The sequence below is a fragment of the Mastigoproctus giganteus genome, chromosome 7 (genome assembly GCF_048544385.1).
Source record: "Mastigoproctus giganteus isolate SK-2022 chromosome 7, ASM4854438v1, whole genome shotgun sequence".
Taxonomy (NCBI): domain Eukaryota; kingdom Metazoa; phylum Arthropoda; class Arachnida; order Uropygi; family Thelyphonidae; genus Mastigoproctus; species Mastigoproctus giganteus.
This window is the reverse complement of record NC_143581.1, coordinates 20,049,325-20,070,618: the sequence shown is the minus strand read 5'-3', so window position 1 is coordinate 20,070,618 and position 21,294 is coordinate 20,049,325. Positions and strand designations below refer to the sequence as shown.

Below are 21,294 nucleotides of genomic sequence, written 5' to 3'. Positions count from 1 at the left end.
CAAAAAATCCAATCAATAAAGATCACATTTTCACCCTTTGACATTACTTATGCACTGAACTATTATTAAAAGGATTTCTGATATGCAGTAGTTCTTGCCTCATATCCAGAAAATACTGATTTACGACATGAAGTGCATGGTGTGGTTCTGGAATTAGAAGATGTAGTTAAGACTATTTCTTAATTTTTATGCCAGGCAATTGCAAGAATTTTACTAATTGTTAGAACAATTTTAAAGGGAGATTTTCTGTTTGTAATGTGAAGTGAGAAGCTCTGAGAAGGCTAATTTTAAGGCCAATAAGATGCAATTCAGATTCCAGGAGCTTCCATTTCAGTAGGAGTGAGAAGATAAAATAAAGTCATGCACACAAGAATGATTATAAAATAAACACAGCCAATGGGAAACAATAAACTTAAGGTAGCTACTGAAAAAGACTAGGAGTAATTATACATCCTGACATGAAAAGTGCTCACAGCTACCCAGACAGTCTACTAGAACAGCACATGTGGTTTTATTTATGATGTATAGAAACGCTGCCAATAAGAAGCAAAGAGGTGATCATTTCAATATATAAAGATACTAGGTCACATATTGAATATTGTATAGACTTGGAAAGCTCATTTTAGAAAGAATGTGGACCTCTGAAAATGTAACAAGAAGTACCTTTGGTTTAAAGTTACTGGTATAAAGAAGCACCCCAGTAAGAGAATCCATGTCAGGAAAAAAAATGGCAAGTATGTGAAGATCTGATGCCACCTAAATTGCAGAACTGGAGAGATTATATAAATTAAAAGGAGGGCTGAGCAGAAATTATACCCCCCCCCTGGAGTGATGATAAGTAAACCCAACATTTTTTGCATTTTTTTCCCTGTACTAATACTAACATCTTCAAGAAAATGATTCTCCACCAAGACTGCCCCTAGGTGATTCTCTTCCTCCCTCCCTCCCTCTGCTTAGTCACAAATTCAAATCAATATTTTAGTAGCACTGAAACTTGTCACTCATATCCATATGATGTATTTGTCCATAGAAGTGTGTGTGTGTGTGTGTGTGTGTGTGTGTGTGTGTGTGTGTGTGTGTGTGTGTGTGTGTGTGCGCGTGCACATCCATAGGCAGGGCCATGCTTATAACAGGCGCGTGAGGCGCCAGCCTCTGGCTTTACCATGGGGGGCCTTGCATGGCTTCTGTAATTTCAAATTTTTAAAACAAAATTAGTAATTACACTAATTTGCCGTACTTATTTGCATATTATACTTTACTGTTGTTGGGGGCTTCCCTGTAGCTCAGTGCTGACTCTCATGTCTTCAGTGAAGGCAGCCCAGGTTCAATTCCGGTAGGGCCCAAATTTATGGTGTTCACCCAGCATTTTGATGTGAAATGAAGAGCTACTTGTGAAAGAGCAGTGGACACTGGTCACGAAAGCTAGAAACACAGTGATGGAAGTTGATTCACTAACCACTCGATGACCCGGTTATGATAAGGTTATGATGGCTTGTCACCATAACCTCACAGGCTGTTGCGACAGTTTAGTTTAGTACTGTTCTTTATATTTCGCAGTATTGCAACATTTGTGTTTAAACAGATCGGTAAAAATAATTGTTTTTTTTTTTATTATATTTATACATGCAAGTTATTTTTTGGACTCTGGTATCTTTAAAGGGGCATCGCAAGGGCTTAGCACCTCGGGCCCCAAGAAGTGTAAGTATGGTCCTGCCCATGGGTTGATTTTTGTGTTGGCCAGGCTGGAAAACCTGGAATAATTTTAGGCAGAAATTCCTACTACTCCTGCCTAAAATCAACTAATTACAGCCTTAATACAAAGAGAACATTAGAAAATTCTTTGGTCTTTGATAGAAATCAAATCCAGATCTCTCCAAATGAATGGCAGACAGTGATGTAGTGGAAGAGAAGCATGCATAGTCAACAGGTTGCACAGCAATTTCATGCATCATGCAAATCAAAATATTTTGGTTATCTCACTTAATATTGTTATTTTCATAATCATATAACAAACTTTTCTCTCCTTTGAAAACTGTTCAAGGATTTCTAAACAATTCCTGGTGTGGCATAATAACGTTAAGTACCAAAGAAGCTGATATTAAGATGTGCCTGCATTTAGAAATATTCTTCAGTCAAATTGGTTGTTTGTTAGAGGAAAAACGTGTTTCTGGAAGATAAATCCATGCAATGCTTACCCGACACTAACCAGCTTGGCCACATTGTGAAAAAAAAGTAAACAGAATACCTTCCATTGAACTAGGATTTAAATCCAAGCCTATTCCACAGGGTGTGAAAAGACAATGATCATAACTACTGATAACATAATTTTAGGCAGAAATTCCTACTCCTGCCTAAAATCAACTAATTATAGCCTTAATACAAAGAGAACATTAGAAAATTTCGAGGGCACAGGTCTAAAATAGTGTTCGCAGGCCAACTGCTAGTTAATACACCGGTACAAATATATTGTCCCTCAAGGAGGCTTCCGGATCAGCTCGTGTATAATCTCGCTGCCTCTACTCTGCCAGATGGTGACTGGAGGGAGTTCGAGTAGTGTGTATGTGGGGGAGCATTGTCGAGGCCACATTATGTCAAGGATCTGGGTATATTCTTACCATGTGTATGCCATATCCAAAAATTTCATTACTTCATACACCATGTATTCCCCTGCACTTTTTTTTAGTACTGAATACACCATGAATTGTCAAACTAATAGAGCAAACTTATCTGTGAAAAGATATAAACCTCCCAAACACTTCCCCATTCATTACACAAATATATGTGGTCTCAGTTCTAATCTCAATGATATGCCCTTACACTTCCACTGCCAAATCTCATGCACTTTTTCTGACAGAATCCCAGTTATCGGCTGATTCAACCACTGCTCATCTCAGCCGTTGTATGATTCCTTTCACTTCAAAGGTGGTACTTATGCACATGTCTGTTCTGATATTCCCTGTCAGAGACAATAATTTGGAATCTCCTCTTTTCAATCTTCTCTGGCTTAAAATCTCTCTACCATAGTCTTTCAAATTCATTTTTTGACTCTATCATTCTCCCAACTCCACTAATCACTTGGAACTCTTTGACTTCCTCTCTTTGAAACTTTCTCCAGCCCAACTTTCCTAACAGTGAGGTAATTTTCCTCGGTGATTTTAATATACACAACTCCACCTCGCTTCCATTTTCTAGTCATACAGACCCAGCTGATCAAGATGCTGAGGCTTTTGCAATTAAAAATAACATCGCACAGATTGTTCATTTACCTACCAGAATGTCGGACAATCCTACCTATACAGCCAACACACTTGATCTTTTTCTTACAAACAACCCTTCTAAGTAGACAGTTGAGGTGTGTGGTCTTCTAGGCACCTCAGATCACAACTTGGTAATGGTCTCTTCTTCAATGGAGTCTTTCTCTCAAGACCATTCTCAACCTTATGTTGTTTGGCATTACAAGAATGCAAAATGTGATGTTCTGTGTGATTTCTTTTCCTTGGTCGGATTACTGTTTCAAAACTTCTGATGTCAACATTTGCTCAGATCATGTCAGTGAAATTATTCTTGTAGGAAATGAATCCTTTATTCCACACTCCACCTTAAAATCTCTTTCTTTATCTAAACCTTGGTTTTCCAATAAATGTGCTAAGGCTGTTCAAGAGAAGAACTTTGCATATCGTAATTGACTTCTTTCAAATTCTTCAGTTTCATTTTCTGCCTACACCAAAGCTTGCAACAATTGTAAAGCAGTTATTAATAGTCTAAACTAGAGTTTGAACAGGCTAAGAGTAGAAAACTTGCTTCTTGCCCTAATGGTAGCCGAGCATTCTGGTCTCTTGCCAAAGCTATTGGCCACAACTTTTGCCCATCACTGCTCCCACCTCTGTCAAAACTAGATTATTCTGTTGTCACTTCAGCCAAAGATAAAGCTGACTTGCTAGCATCCCATTTTTCTTCCAACTCGTGTATTAATGATCTTGGTAAAACACCTCCCACAATTCCCAACAAGCTCCATTCAATGCCTCCTGTGGTCTTCCGTCAAAAGGATGTCAGAAGGATTTTGATGAATCTTGATGCTAAGAAAGCCCCAGGTCCTGATGGTATTTCTCCACTTGTTCTCAAAACCTGAACTCACTCCTTTTCTGTGTCACCTTTTTTCACTTCCTTATTCCAAAGGTGTTTTTCCCTTCTGCTTGGAAATTTGCTCATATCCAGCCAGTTCCTAAAAAGGGTGACAAATCCTTCCCATCGAATTATTGTCCCATTCCAATCACCTCTACTCTTTCCAAAGTAATGGAGAAAACCATTAACCATCAACTCTTAAACTATCTAGAAACCTTCCATGTGATCAATGATTGCCAGCACGGATTCCATCAATGTTGTTCCACTGGTGATATTCTGGTTTATCTTGCCCATCTTTGAACAAATTCAATGGAAAAGTTTGGTGAAACTCAAGCAGTTGCTTTTTGTAATTGGATATCCAGTATTCTCTCTGACAACTGACTGCAGATGATAGTAGATGGCTCTCTGTCTTCTAACTTCTCCACTAATGCTGGTGTTCCCCAAGGTTCAGTTCTTTCTCCCACTCTTTTCCTCATGTGCATTAATTAATGACCTTTCTTCCATTGACCGGAAATGCTATCCATAGTTTTGCTAATGATAGCACATTGCATTTTCCACCTTTCAGTTTGAAAAATCTTGTCCTGCTCAAATAGCTTCAACTTCTCGAATATCCACTACCAATTCCTTAATTGCTGATCTCCAGGTAATTCTCCAGTGGGGCAATGATAACTTCATTGATTTCAATCCTTTTAAAAACGCAATCCTGTTTTATATCTTGCAAAAAAGGATTCGTCTGCTGCTATGCTTATCTTTTATGACACTGATTTCTAGGCAAGATCATATATCTCTACTGGGGATTACCCTGACTTCTAATCTCTCTTGGCATAAGCACATTACAAATATTGCTTCCTCTGCATCTTAAAAAAAAAAAAAAAAAAAACTGGGTTTTCTCTTTTGCTTTTGGTGTTACTTTTCTTCCAAACAGCTATTCGCTCTGTAAAAATCTCAAATCTGCTCTACCATGGAATATTGTTCCTGCATCTGGGGCAGTGGCCCCAAGACCTCTCTCAGGTTTGTTTGTTTGTTGTTTGGTTTTTAGGAGCATTAGCAACTAAGGTTATTTATTTGGTTTTTTTTTTTAGGACATTAGCAACTAAGGCCATATTGCTCCAGGGATATGCGGTGGTCATTCCCTGACCTTTCTGCATCCTCCGTATTTGGTGGTCACGGGCTTGAACCCCCGGTCTAATCAAGAAGCGTGTGCTTACGCACTGCTGCTCCTGCCCACCTGGCTACGGAGGTGCCACCTCTCTCAGGCTTCTAGATTCTATTCAAAAGAAGGCAGTTAGATTAATTAATGACTCATCTCTAACAGAGTCTCTCCACTCTCTGTCTCATAGACATTCTGCTTCTACTGCATGCCTTTTCTATAGATGCCTCCATGGGCACTGTTCTTCTGAATTAGCTTCTATAATTCTTGCTCTCTCTCTCTCTCTCTCTCTCTCTCTCTCTCTCTCTCTCTCTCTCTCTCTCTCTCTCTCTCTCTCTTCCAAAGCAGTCCAAACATGTGCCGCAACCAGTCAGCATCCTTTTACTGTCCAACTTGAAACTAACAGAACCAACTTTTCTTCTTCCCCATTTATTCCTTCAACTTCCATTTTCTGGAACAAACTTCCTTCATACATATTTCCTGAAAATTACAATTTACAGAAGTTCAATTCTAATGTCAACAAGTATCTTTTTTCATCTTCTCACCCTCCAAACCCATGCATGGTACTAAGTACTATAGGTTTTAATACCTCTTGTGTTTGGAGTTTTCATATAAAAAAAAAAAAAAAAACAAAAACCTCAAAACCCCAACGTTGCAACTGCAGAGCCATGACCTTACATGGTTTCCGTTGACACCACTCAACAGCAATGTTGAGTCTGCATAACCAGTCTTTTCTTTATATACAGGGTGTTTCAAAAGTGATGGTCAATAATTTAAAGGTGAACTGTACAGACTGCAATATGCAAAAAAGCCTAGTAAACGTGGGTCCTTAAGTGAATCGTTTTTGAGATATTGCACATTTCTAGTTGGGATTCACCACTGACAAGGTGAACTGTACAGAGTTGGGATCCACCACTGACTTGTTTGTTTAGGTTAGGTTATGCTCATTCTCTCCATTTCCACTCTCTCAATGCTCTGAGACGTAGCAAGCATACTATCACTTATCAAAGGATAGTCAACGTGGAAAGAGGTTACAGCAATGAAGAGTATGCGGACATGCACTTCATGTATGGTAAAGCCAACGGCAGTGCACTCGAGGCTGCACACTTGTACCAAAGAAGCATTTCTCTGTCAAAGGCAGCACAACAGGTGCACATTCATCAGGGTACATCAACGTCTTAGAAAACATGGGTGCTTTGCACCAGAAGCATAACACCTGATGTTGAGGAAAGGGTGTTAGAGAGAACATCCTGTAACATGTAAAATCCTGTGGTGTTGAAACCAAAAATTAAAAATGTATTATCTTATGTTTAATAAAACCACTCTTAGCAAAGGATTCACAGCGCTTTGCTAAACTAGTGCTCCCATAGTCAGTGGTGGATCTTAAAAGAAAATGTGCATTACCTCGAAAATGGTTCATTGTTGTTGTTGTTGTGTTTAACGACACATAGGCTGCTAGGGCCATATTGTGTCTTTCTAACAGTGAATATAACTATATTTTATGATATATTCCTAAACGATTTAGGAAAATAAATAGTTCTTTTTCATTAGAATCATCACCCAGAATCTGTAATAAATTTATTGATGACTGTGTATTAGCTATTGATTTAAAGGTGTTTAAGTGGATATTTTGAAAGTAGGGACAGTCCACTAACAAATGGCGAATGGTCAGTTGTACTTGACAGAATGTACATTGTGGAGCGCTGTCATTAGTTAATAGATATAGGTGAGTGAGGTGAGTATGCCCAATCCTTAGCCTTCCTAAAATTATTTCATCTCGCCTGTTTTTTCTGAAGCTGGATTGCCATAGCTTTGGTTCTGGTTTTATTTGGTAGAGTTTATTTCCTGGATAACCTTTCCAGATTAATGACCAACTGTTATAACAGCGAAAATGGTTCATTTGCGGCCCGATGTTCACTGGGACTTTTTTGCTTATTTTAGTTTGTACTTTTCATCTTTAAATTATTGATCATCATTTTTGAAATACCCTGTATATGTATAAAAGGACTACAACTAACATCTTGAAAATTAAAGATTCAAATTAAATTAGAAAATGTTGGATTTTCTACTTTAATTGGAAACTCTGTTATAACTGTAGTTATGGTATTGTATAAGTATAAATATTTATTCAACACAAAATCTTTTAATATCACTTTTATGTATTAATTACTACTGATAAAAACAACAACAAAAAAACCTTTCTCTAAGAATGTCTGGCATATGTTTCAGCAACTAATTTCCAGTTAATGCATACCACTATGAAGTCCAGTATTGGTATCCTCACATTTTTCAGATGCCTGATGGCAATCCTCAGTTTTGAAGTATTAAACTAATACTATCTTCTGAAGAAAAAAAAAAAACATCCAGACATACACACACATATACTTATTTCACAATAACATAAATACCACTAACTTCAGAGGCATGCCAATGTGCCCCTGACTGCTATGACATATTCTATATGATGTTAAGTTCACTTTTTTTTTTTTTTTTTTTTTTTTTTTTTTTGTTATGTGAACCCCAAACACGACAGGTATTAGAACCTATAGTACTTAGTACCGTGCTTGGGTTGGAGGTTGAGGAGACGAAAGAAGATATTTGTTGACATTGGACTTGAACTTCTGTAGATTGTAATTTTCAGGAAATACGTATGAAGGAAGGTTGTTCCAGAAAACGGCAGTTGAATGAATAAATGAGGAAGATGAAAAGTTGGTTCTGTGGGTTTGAAGTTGGACAGTAAATGGATGTTGGCTGGTGGCGGCACGTGTTCGGACTGTTTTGAAAGAGAGAGCGGGAATCATAGAAGCCAATTCAGAAGAACAGTGCCCATGGAAATATCTGTAGAAGAGGCATGCAGCAGAAACAGTACGTCTATGAGAAAGCGAGTGGAGAGACTCTGTTAGAGATGAATCATTAATTAACCTAACTGCCCTCTTCTGAATGGAATCAAGAAGCCTGAGAGAGGTTTTGGGGGCACCACCCCAAATGTGGGAACAATATTCCATGGCAGGGCGGATTTGCGATTTATACAGAGTGAGCAGCTGTTTGGAAGAAAAGTAACGCCGAGAGCGAAAGAGAAAACCAAGTTTTCTAGATGCAGAGGAAGCAATATTTGTAATGTGCTTGTGCCAAGAGAGATTAGAAGTCAGGGTAATCCCCAAAAGAGATATATCCTTTTGCCTAGAAATTGGAGTGTCACTAAAGATAAGCATAGGAGCAGAAGAATCCTTTTTGCGAGATATAAGACAAGACTGAGTTTTAGAAGGGTTGAAATCAACTAAGTTGTCTTTGCCCCACTGGAGAATTACCTGAAGATCGGCATTTAAGGAATTGGTAGCAGATTTTCGAGAAGTTGAAGCTGATTGAGCAGGGCAAGGTTTCTCAAAATGGAAAGTTGAATGCAATGTGCTATCATCGGCAAAACTATGGATAGGATTTCCAGTCAATGGAAGAAAGTCATTGATATACAAGAGGAAAAGAGTGGGGGAAAGAACTGAACCTTGGGGGACACCGGCATTAGTGGAGAAGTTAGAAGACAGAGAGCCATCTACCATCACCCTCAGTGAGCGATCAGAGAGAAAACTGGATAACCAATTACTAAAAACTGTTGGCAAACCATAAGATGGAAGCTTGTTTAGAAGACCTTTATGCTAAACACGATCGAAAGCCTTTGAGATGTCAAGAGCAACTACTTGTGTTTCACCGAACCTTTCCATTGAAGTAGTCCATAAATGGGTAACATAAGCCAGAATATCACCAGTGGATCGACACCGACGGAATCCATACTGGTGATCGTTGATCAGACGGAAGGTTTCTAGGTAGTTTAAGAGTTGGCGGTTAATTGATTTCTCCATTACTTTAGAAAGAGTAGAAGTAATTGCAATGGGACGATAATTGGATGGGAGGGATTTGTCACCCTTTTTAGGAACCGGCTGGATATGAGCAAATTTCCAAGCAGAAGGAAAAACACCTTTGGAATAAGAAAGTGAAAAAAGGCGGCAAAGAATAGGAGTAAGTTCAGGAGCACAGATTTTGAGAACAAGTGGAGAAATACCATCAGGACCCGGAGTTTTCTTAGCATCAAGATTCATCAAAATCCTTCTGATATCCTTTTGACGGAAGACCACAGGAGGCATTGAATGGACCGTGTTGGGAATGGTGGGAGGTGTTTTACCAAGTTCATTAATACATGAGCTGGAAGAAAAATGGGATGCTAGCAGGTCAGCTTTATCCTTGGCTAAAGTGACAACAGAACCATCTGGTTTGGACAGAGGTGGAAGCAGAGATGGGCAAAAGTTGCGGCCAATAGCTTTGGCAAGAGACCAGAATGCTCGGCTACCATTAGGGCAAGAAGCAAGTTTTCTACTCTTAGCCTGTTCAAACTCTAGTTTGGACTGATTAATAACTGCTTTACAATTGTTGCGAGCTTTGGTGTAGGCAGAAAATGAAACTGAAGAATTAGAAACAAGCCAATTACGATATGCAACATTCTTCTCTTGAACAGCCTTAGCACATTTATTGGAAAACCAAGGTTTAGATAAAGGACGAGATTTTAAAGTGGAGTGTGGGATAAAGGATTCCATTCCTGCAAGAATAATTTCACTGACACGATCTGAGCAAACGTTGACATCAGGAGTTTTGAAACAGTAATCCGACCAAGGAAAAGAAGAAAAGAAGTCTCGCAGGTCATCCCATTTTGCATTCTTGTAATGCCAAACAACACGAGGTTGGGAATAGCCATGAGATAAAGGTTCCATTGGAGAAGAGACAATCACCAAGTTGTGATCTGAAGTGCCTAAAGGACCTCTCACTTCGACCGTGTACTTAGAAGGGTTGTTTGTGAGAAAAAGATCAAGCGTATTGGCTGTATGATTCGGATTGTCCGGTATTCTTGTAGGTAAATGAACAATCTGTGCTAGGTCATTAGTAATTGCAAAAGCCTCAGCATCTCGACCTGCTGGGTCGGTGTGACTAGAAAACGGAAGCCAGCTGGAGTTGTGAACATTAAAATCACCAAGGAAAATTACCTCACTGTTAGGAAAGTTGGACTGGAGAAAGTCAAGTTGCAACGAGAGGAAGTCAAAGAGCTCCAAGTGATTAGTGGAGTTGGGAGAACGGTAGAGACAACAGATGAATTTGACACAATGAGGTAGAGAGATTTTAAGCCAGAGAAGATCAAAGAGAGGAGATTCCAAATTGCCAAGTCTCTGACAGGGAATATCAGAACGGACATATGCACAAGTACCACCTTTGAGGCGAAAGGAATCATACAGCGAATAATTTGGGCATCTGAGATGAGCAGTAGTTGAATCAACCGATAACTGAGATTCTGTCAGAAAAAGTACATGGGGTTTGGCAGACTGCAAGTGGAAATGGACATCGTTGAGACCACGTATATTTGTGAAATGAATTAGGAAATCCTTGGGAGGTTTAGATCTTTTCGCAGATAAGCTTGTTCTATTAGTTTGACAATTCATGGTGTATTCAATAGTAAGAAAAAGTGGGTGGGACATGCTGTATGAAGTAATGAAATTTTTGGATATGGCGTACATGTGGTAAGAATATACCCAGATCCTTGACATAACGTGGCCTCGACAATGCTCCCCGCATACACACTACTCGGACTCCCTCCAGTCACTATCTGGCAGAGTAGAGGTAGCAAGATTATACACTAGCTGATCCGGAAGCCTCCTAGAGAGTTACCAATAGGTTCGGTCCGGTGTACTAACTAGCGGCCGGCCTGCGAAAACCGTTTTAGAGCTGTACCCTCGAAATGTAAGGAATATTGGATCTCGCCACGACGTTCATCATAACCTCAAAAGTCATCAATCATACTGCATGATGGAAGAGATAGGGAAGGGTTGACCGGAACTTAGCTCTAGAGACTAAACATGGGTTCCACCACTTCAAGCCTCCAATAAGCAAAGTGGTGGTATTTCACCGGTTGATGAGAGTCATCTACCACCTAGTACTGCCTGGTAACATAGAGGGGCGGCATTCCTCCATGTGGTGTGGGCACCACACCTCGACCCCTGCTTACGTTGGTTCACACCTGGGTGGTCACCCACCATGTGCTTGTGCATGGAGGTTATACCCAGGATTACTAACAGTCCCACCATCGTGAAGGTGCAAGCAGAGGATTTGGCTGTCACAGACCGTCCGGACTTCGCCGAAATTGGGTCCACTTGACTTGAGTGTCACCCGAATATCAGTTCCATCAGCGTTTTAGACTCCCAGGTAGCAAGTACAGCTTGTCTGGTATATCTGAGAGAATGTCTGTGACAACCTCAAGGACCTTTTATAGGTGTTTCACAGGTGTTCAAATTAGGATTCTACAGTAGACGTCTAAATTTTGTACATTCATGTCCACAAACCATTCTGGAACAGCACTAGTGGTATAGTATAGTATAAGGCATTACCCTGTTGAAACAAGCATGAATCTGTGCCAGAGAAATGCCACATTGAGGGAGCATGGAAGTGCCCAAAATATTAAAGTAGATGCCAGAGTTCATGGTTCCCCACACAGCCAGCAAAGGTTCTAGGCCATACCATAATCCTACCTCCTCTGAACTTCACTGTTGGCACAAAGCACTCTGGCAGCAGATATTCTACAAACACCTTCTACCCCCAACCCACCTATTTGAATGTAATATGATGTAGCAAGATCACTCCATGTAAGCAATTTCCACTGCTTTACACACCAATTACAGCATTTGATCCACTATGCAAAGCAAGCCCATCAACTGCGATTGATAATGTTTGGCTAGTATGCCACTGCTCCCCCACGAAAACCAAGACAGTGGAGCTCCATGCACAGTGGGTTCATACAAAACTCAACCCCTGTTGGCTACTTAAAACTCCTGGATAATGTTTCACAGGAACATCTCACAGGATTGTCGTATTATCCCTCCCAAGTACCCACTGGTCATATGGAGTGAGCTTTTGTGGTCTTTCTGGATGATGATGGTACTATCACATTTCCATGTTATGATAACATTGTTGATGAATGCTGCTTCTAACTGTGGATGGCACAGGTGGTTAGCAACTGCATAAATCTATAGCCCACCAATGTGACATTTGACAATAACATTCTCTCTCTTGAAATCAGTTGACTTGGCTCTACATGCTACAATAGAGAACAATTAACTTGTGTGGCTCATACACCATTCATGTATATATTGGTCAGAGTCACTTGTTTATCCAGGAAGGTCCAATGGACTATGAAAACAGGAATATCTGGATAGTTTTGGAAGGTAGTGTTATATTGTTGTTGTTTTAGTGTATTTGTATGATTTACTATATGGGATTTCTTTTTTCATTTTAACATAAACATCTTAATATATATTTAATTTGCATTTAAAAGGTAATACGAATCATAGGGATACTGCTCCTGTCTCTTGCAAATACAATGTATGTTGCATCATCTTTCAAACTTGAGTATTTACAGTTTTATCTTTAACAAAGATAATATACACAATCATGCCATTTCTGCTTAAAACAGTAAAACTTTTATTAAAACATAAAACTTTTCAAATAAATTACAATAAATTAATGAAATGCACTCTACTGTACTTACAGAACAGTTCCTTTTCTGTAACCAGATACTGGTAACCTAACTGCTCTTTCTAAATTCAGTGCAATGACAGAGGCATGGTATTCTCATGGATATGTTTTGAAAAAAATCAAATATATTTGAGATAACAGATATGCTACATAAAAGACATACACAATGAAGGCTTTAAGAATTAAACAAGTAGTGTTGTCAAAATTTAGGTTAACAATCCAGGTAAAAGTCAGCATGAATATTGTGTTATAAAAAAGTGAGATTTTAATGAACTAGTTTAAAACAATATTCATGTAGTATACTAGAAGCCAACATTTCATGTCTGTGCTACATTTAGTAACAGACGCTAAATTGAATATCTGATTTTTTCGTAACAGTGTTTTTGTTGATATTAATCTTATTATAGATTCAGCATGTACATTATGATATTTGGGCACTATATTAGAACTTAGCTTAAAAAATTTCTGTAATGAATACTAACTTCATGGTCTAAAGGAATATCTCCTAATAAATATGATCTCAAGTCTAAGATATAAGAAACTCCAATGCACCATGTTCTTATAAAGGATTTCAGCCACTGTCTTGTATGGCCTTGTTCAAGAAGTGCAGGAAGAACAACTTGCAGAAGAACTAACTCCAGAGACAACTCACTAACTGCTGTATCACTAAAATAAATGAAATAATTCCTAAACTTCAGTGAAAATGCAAGTGGATACAGTTAATTAAAAAATACAGGAAAAAAATTAGTTAATAAAAAGGTCCTTTATATTCAATTTATACAGCAGAACTAATTCAGATCGAAGAGAAAGTCCAAATTATAGAATATAATTTCAAATTTATTCACAATTCAGCATATTAATTTAGATGGCATTAGGACATAAATATGATGAAAAGTAAAAGAAAATTTTATGAAATTATTTTATATTTAAAATAAAATGGGCCCAGATCAAATAGAACACAAAGATTATTTTTTAATAAATTAATTTTAGTTGCATTAAATGTTAATGACTACAGATTTAATCAGATGTAAAAGCCCCTTCCAAATCATACTGCCATTTCATAACATCAGTCTTCATTTCTAGAGATAGACTTTTCTGTCATTACTTTTTTCAACTTCTTATATTAATCTGAGTGATGTAAGAATGCCTAGAAAATGAAAGGAGTTAACTACTTCCAGTTAGATACTCCTTATCTTTTGATTCTCTTTATATTTCCATCTAAATAAGAACATCACCATCATTTAATAGATTTTTCCATTCATTTATTAACAGATATATTTCAAGCCAATTCACATATATATTTTTTGTTTAATATATGTACTCTACTTTACTTCATTCTGACTTGTAGTCCAGTTTTAAATAGCACTTTTTATGTTATAATTTTAATAGTGGCTACTCCTTTGTGTCAGGGTCACAAAAAAACTTGCATGTGCATGCACACACATACTGTTTCCTTCAATATAAACACTTACAGCTGAGTATGAGTTCTTGATATAGGTTGTATGAGGGCTGTGGAACTGGAAGTTAAGAAAATGCACTTGACAACATGGACATCCCTCATTTAGCATGGTAGAAATGTTCCAGAAAATTCCTGCACTAAACAAAAAATTACTTTTCAATAAGAATACATGTAAGAATGATAAAATGCACTCCCGACAAACTTTTTCATGTATAACATCATAAAAAGTTGTTATTCTAACATTTTTCATCTCTAGTTCAGCCAGTAAAATATTACTTTGTGATAACTGCATATGTAGAGAACCTTACAGAAATTGGAAAATTTACTTAAAACTAAAAATACAAAACATAAAATTAATCTGTAAAAAAAAAAAAAAAAATCATTAAAAACTTGCCAAAAAAGAAGAAATTGCTGCACAGACTTACTGAATCTGTGCCGTCATCATGCATGCATTATATTAGTGCATTCTACTTGAGGCATGCTTGTGATTTGTGCTGATAATGAGCTTTTTCTAAAGAAAATGTCCAATGCACTTTGCACATTACGAAATTCTACTTCTCCCTATAAATTTCACTGTAATATTCAACTGACTGATCCAAGTCTCTGCAGAGATGCAAACTCGGGTTTACTAGGAGATCCATCTCATCAATTGAAGTGAAAACAACTCATCCTATATTTACCAAGTTGTATGGTGCATAAGTAATGTAAAACTTGTCAAAAGAGAAATAAAGTTTTTCGGGAGGCAACTAGAGGGAGTAATACTCTTGATTTGATTATCAGCAGTGATTCTTCATGCATTAAGAATCTGCAGATAAATGAACCACTAGGTGGCAGTGATCACAGTGTGCTGAAGTGGGATTTACTCAAAGAGGTAACTACCATTAGGGGTAAAGGGAAGGGTTATTGCTTCCGTAAAGGCGACTATGATGGACTGAGACAGTATTTAAATTCTATACAGTGGGACCAACTGATGATGTTACCAACAGCAAATTCAAAATGGGAAGCATTCAAAGAACTTATCTTGGAAGCTACTAGGCTTTACATACCAACTAAGAAATATTGTTCAAGGTTTAGGCCAAAATGGATGTCAGATGAACTAATGAGGCATATGGCAGAGAAGAAAAATGCATGGGATACTTACAAATTAACACATGACACAGAAGCCTATGATAGATACAAGTTGATATGCAACCAAGTTACAAAGGAGGTTAGGCAGGCGAAGGCAGATTACGAGAAATCTTTGGCAAGGGATGCAAAGAAAAACAGCAAAGAGTTCTTTACTTATGTAAACTCTAGAAGGAAGGGGATGAATCAGATTGGTCCACTTGATATTGATGGGTCAACTGTTGATGATCCTGCTCAGGTAGCTAACAAACTAAATGAATATTTTGCATCGACATTCACACATGAGGAGTTATTCAGCAAGGGGAATGCCAGAGGTGTATTCAACTCTAGCAGTAAGCTACAGAATCTTGAAATAACTGGGAGTAAAGTGGAGGAGAAACTGTTGAAGATAAACACAAGAAAGGCACCCGGGGTGGATGGGATCTATCCAGTTATATTAAACGAGGCAGCAAAGGAAGTAAGCAAACCCTTAGCCATAATTATGAGAGCTTCCTTGGACTCAGGGGAGGTACCCATAGACTGGAAATGTGCAAATGTGACCCCAATTCACAAAGGAGGATCAAAGGCTGACACAAGTAATTATAGACCTGTGAGCTTAACTTCTGTTCCAGGGAAATTAATGGAGGCACTGGTTAAAGAAGCACTGCAGGATCATTTAGACAAGACTTCAGTTATAGCTTGGACACAGCATGGTTTTGTTAAGGGGAAGTCTTGCCCGACCAATTTGATTGGATACTATGATGCAGTCACAAAAGAACTGGATGCAGGGAATAGCTTTGATATTATATACTTGGATCTTAGAAAGGCTTTTGATACTGTTGCACATGGAAGACTGCTACACAAATTGGAGCACTGTGACATTGGAGGCAAATTGCTGCTATGGATAAAGGGGTGGTTGAGGGGGAGAAGACAGAGAGTGGTAATCAATGGACACTGCTCATCGTGGACTAATGTTATTAGTGGAGTCCCTCAGGGCTCAGTGTTGGGTCCATTATTGTTTTCTGTATTTATAAATGATATCGATGATGGTATATCAAGCTTAATGTCCAAGTTTGCAGACGATACAAAGGTTGGCAGGGTTGTCAAGGACACTACTGACACTATGCTGCTGCAACAGGATCTGGAAAGGTTGAGCAGATGGGCTGAGAGGTGGCAAATGAAGTTTAACATTGACAAATGTAAAGTACTACACATGGGAAACAGCAACCCCAGAGCAACGTATCAACTCTGTGGTACTACACTGACAGTGGTAGAGAATGAAAGCGAGGGACTTGGGGGTGGTTGTGCAGGCAGATATGAAGTTCTCTGAGCAGTGCAGACGGGTGCAAGAGTAGCTCATGGAGTATTGTCAATGATATACAGGAATTTTTCCAGCAGGGATAAGGAAATGATTATTCCATTGTATAAGGCAATGGTCAGGCCACACCTAGAGTACTGTATACAGGTCTGGAGGCCTCATTTCAAGAAGGATGTAGAGCTGCTGGAACGAGTACAGAGAAGGGCAACAAGATTAGTGAATGGAACAAAGGGGTGCTCTTACGAAGAAAGGCTTAAGTTTTGCAAATTACAGTGTCTGGAGACTAGGCACCAGTGAGGTGATCTGATAGAGGTGTATAAAGCCTTGAATGGTTTAAGCATGCTCAATGCTGATGGGATTCTTCCTCTAGCTCAGAAAAATCAGCTGAGAGGGCATAAATTCAAATTGAGGAAAGACAGATGTAGGATAGACGTGCGGAAATTTGCCTTTAGCCAGCGGTTGGTTGGTTGGTGGAACAGACTTCCATCCCTTGTGGTGGAGGTTGATAGCCTAAATAAGTTTAAGGCTCAGCTGGACAGGTATTTTGAACGAACAGAGGGGTGAAGTGGAAGTGGGTTTTTTTTTTTTTTTTTTTTTGGCTGATGCTGCATAAGCTTGCTTTCTTGCATCAAATGCCTCTGCTAATGCTAATGCTAACCCATATTAGAATATCTGCTTATTTCCTGCTGGAAATTACAGCAGATATGATCCCCATACAAATGGGAATCAGATGTTTCACAGTATATACTTGCCACTTCATCAGTGTTTGCTGTCATTGCTACTTCACCATTACACAGATAAGAAAGGCCAAAGGTGTGTCTTATCCTAGGTTTGACAAGAAATAATCATTTCTTGTAGTGCTGATGTTCTAGCATATTTCACAATAACTGAGTTTATATACATAGCCATTAGCAAATTGTTTGCAAGCAGTGCAAATGGCATTAATTTCACATATTATAAAGTACTTGTTATGAGCTGCCTCAATCATGACAAGTCTAAGGTCATGGGTGCAATAAAGTTCCATGGCTCCTTGGAATTTCTGTAGGATTATTCACTGGTCTACAGGGATAGTTCACAAAATTCTGTTGTTTTCTGTTTGTGGGACAGCAGTGCAACAGAAAAAAAATTATATTGTGCAGCAGTGGGAAAAGATGGATGAACTTTTAACCAAGAAGTGATATAAAATATGTTCCAATGGTTGAACCAAAAAAAGTTGCTTCTCTCAGCTTTGCATATAAAGCTTTGTTAGAGAGATGTTAAGGCTCTGGATAAAGAAGGAAGTGGATTCTGCTACATAAGGGAAGCATTCCCAATTTAACAGATGCAAAACTGAAAGAAGGAATTTTCACTGCTTTCAAAGACTCCTCAAAAATTATGTATTTGAAACAAAGCTACGGGATACTGATCTAGCAGCCTGGTGACTATTTAAAATAGTTCTTGCATGGATCTCTCGAAAGAAGAAAATTAGGTACAGTCAATCTTCGTATAATACGATAGTTATGTTCCTAGGAACCCTAGTGCAATGCAAAACCATGCAATATAAATAACAGGCCTTATGGGAAAAATAGGGTTAAGTGCTGATCACCCAAGATTGAACACACTTTTGTAACCAAAACATTACCAAACACAATAATTAATCGTAATAAAATACATATTTTATAAAGTAATAAATACTTTATTACTTTTTACAATTACTTTATAAAATACATAAGTATTTTATAAAGTAATTGTAATAAAATACTGCTAATGCTTCTGTTTCTATCGTAAGCAAACCTGTTCTTTGTTTGATCTTCTATCCAAACAGATGACAGACGTTCCACCTCTTCCAATTCTTTGCCTTGATCTAATGTATTTTGTTACACTTTGAGTTGTTCCTGCTATGAAAGTTGCTTTTATTTTCTGTGCATTCTTTCTAATTGTTCTCGGTATTGCCTCATTTAGGCCTGTAGCTCATGCAATATCACATGTTCTTTCATTTCGCTCAAAGCGTTTCACAATTCCGTATTTTTCCTCTATCGACAGAGGCGGACTGGCCATAAGCCTTACCGGGCAAACTCCGATGGGCCAGAGGCTGGTGTGATTTTAGCTATAAACACTGGTACGGGGCTGCTACACGTTTTCCCTGGTAAGAATTTTTACCCAGTCTGCCTCTGTCTATCGATATTGCTTTTCTTTTTCTCTCTGAATCTGTAGTATCTTCACTAGGAACGCTTCCCTTTCACACCTTTTACAGGTATTTTACTCATTTTTAGGGAATACAGCACAATTACAGTATAAAAAGGATAAAAATGAGTAGGCATGCTTGATACATAAACAAAGCTGCACATGTGTAGCAACTGAATAAACAAAGCAGTAAAGGCAGAAACACACTATTTTCACCTCATGCCATCTCACATTTCACTAAAGCATATTTCTGGCGGTCACTACCATAAAACATCATCAGTCATCGTTCCACTATTCCATGGGTCGACATATGAAGCCTCACCACTATGCCCTGTCCGTGTACTTCTCTCCGTCATTGATTTCACTCCAGTTTCCTCCTCTCTCTTAATGACATCGGTCTTTATTATGTCTTGCCATCTCATTCTTGGTTTCCCCCCCTGGTCTTTTGTCCCTTAATTGTAAATCAAACATTCTTCTTGGCAAACAACTCTCGTTCATCCTCTTGACACGTCCAAACCATTTCAAATGGGACCTTTTCAAGCCTAGTTTTTCAACCTGAATTCTCTCCCTAATCACATCATTCCTGATTTTGTTGCATCTTGTCTTTCCACTATGCTCCTCACAAATCTCATTTCTGTCCCCTGAGTTCTGCTTTCATCATAGTACATGTTTCTGATGCATACATCAGAACTGGTATGTAATAGGCTGATATATAGCCTTCTTACACTTCAATGGTATGTTCTTGTTACAGATAAGATTTTGTTTGCCTACAGAAATTCCCGCCCGCTTGTATCCTTCTACTTATTTCTTCATCTATCACTCCAGTCTTTGTAATGTTGCTTCCTAGATACTTGAAGTTGTTAACCATTTTTAGCTGTTTCCCTTCCATTGTGATGTATCTGTGAAGCTTGCCACTCCTCTTTAGAACCATCACTTCACTCTTCTTCTGACTGAAAACCAGTCCAAATTCATTGGCCATACTAGCCCATATATCAACTTGCCGTTGCACTTGTTCCCTGCTCTCTCCCCATATGCAGAAGTCATCTGTGAAGAGCATGACTTTCATCTGGTCCTGTCCAAGTTGTTCCACCACGTTACATTGCACATCATTCATGACAGCTATGAACAGTAGTTGTTTGACAGGACACCTCCTTGCCTCAAACCTGATGTTATTTCGAAGCTCTCCGTCAACCCCACTACTGTTCTTACTTTGCTCACTGTATTGGTGCACATATTCTCAATTCTCTCCACAAGATCCTCTATCCCCAAGTGTCTCAAACCCTCCCACACTTTCTCTTTCTTTCTGGCATCAAACGCTTTCTTTATATCCAAAAATGCCATACATAATTCTTTATTGTGTCATAACACTTTTCCATCAGTTGCCTGATGCAGAAAATTGGATCCACCGTCGATCTGCCAGGCCTAAAACTGTACTGTTCCTCGGCCATCCTATTTTCAATCGTTCCTCTTATCTTCCACTCTAACACTCTCTCATACAGCTTACTCTCATGTGATGTCAGTGTGATGCCTCTATAATTGGAACACTTTTTCCTGTTCCCCTTCTTGAACAACGGAATGATCAAACCTTCTCTCCAGTCCTTCGGCACCTGTCTCTCATCCCAGATCTTACGGAACAGTCTGTATGTCCACACTATCCCTGCCTCGCCTGTCATCATCATCATCATCAGCCATTTTCAATCCACTGCAGGATGAAGGCCTCTCCAGAAACTTTCCAGTTCCTTCTGTTTTGAGCACTGGCCATCCATTTACTACCCACAAACTCATGAATTTCATCTATCCATCTCTGCCTTTGTCTTCCAGGTTTTCTTCTAGCTCCTCTTGGATACCATTCTGTTATTTTCTTAGTCCATCTGTCATCAGTCTTTTTCTTTAAAATTTGGAAATCAGTGATGAGCATAGGGGAACTTTTATTACAATATATCTACGAAGGAAAAGTGGTACCAAGTTTGCTGGGATACTGTCATGATGGGAGATTACTGCTTCTTTCTTAAGAGGAAAAGCAAATTAGGGCTATACAAAAAACACTCTGAATGGCAAACATTTCTAAAGAATATGATTAAAGAGGCCTGTGCGCTCTGGATTCATTATGAAACTAAAATTACTGTAACACAGAAAGAAAACAGATACAAAAAAATAGATTGTGACAAGTTTAATAATGGGAAATATACATATATTAGATTAGATACATACAAACAAAAGCTTTCGGTTGTTTTGTCAACCTTCCTCAGTTAAACTGACAGTTAAGAATGGAGCATGAGGGCGGATGTGCATGAATGGAGCATGTGCAAAGAAACTCTTAGATAACGATCAAACCCTTGGCAGCAGAACCAAACTAACACCAGACGATATCTCCACCGCCCTCAAACTGTGCTTAATTGGCGGTGCAATCATGTT

At 38.6% G+C, this 21,294-nt stretch overlaps 1 protein-coding gene across 2 annotated transcripts in view; it reads right to left on the bottom strand.

Moving 5' to 3' along the window:
• Positions 1-21,294, bottom strand: part of LOC150082624 (E3 ubiquitin-protein ligase MARCHF6) — a 218,218-nt gene that overhangs the window by 57,361 nt on the left and 139,563 nt on the right. For both annotated transcript variants that reach the window (XM_090377546.1, XM_090377548.1), the window contains one exon: positions 13,318-13,501. In XM_090377546.1, the coding sequence (XP_090233672.1) occupies positions 13,318-13,501 (184 nt within the window). The remainder of the gene's footprint in view (positions 1-13,317; positions 13,502-21,294) is intronic.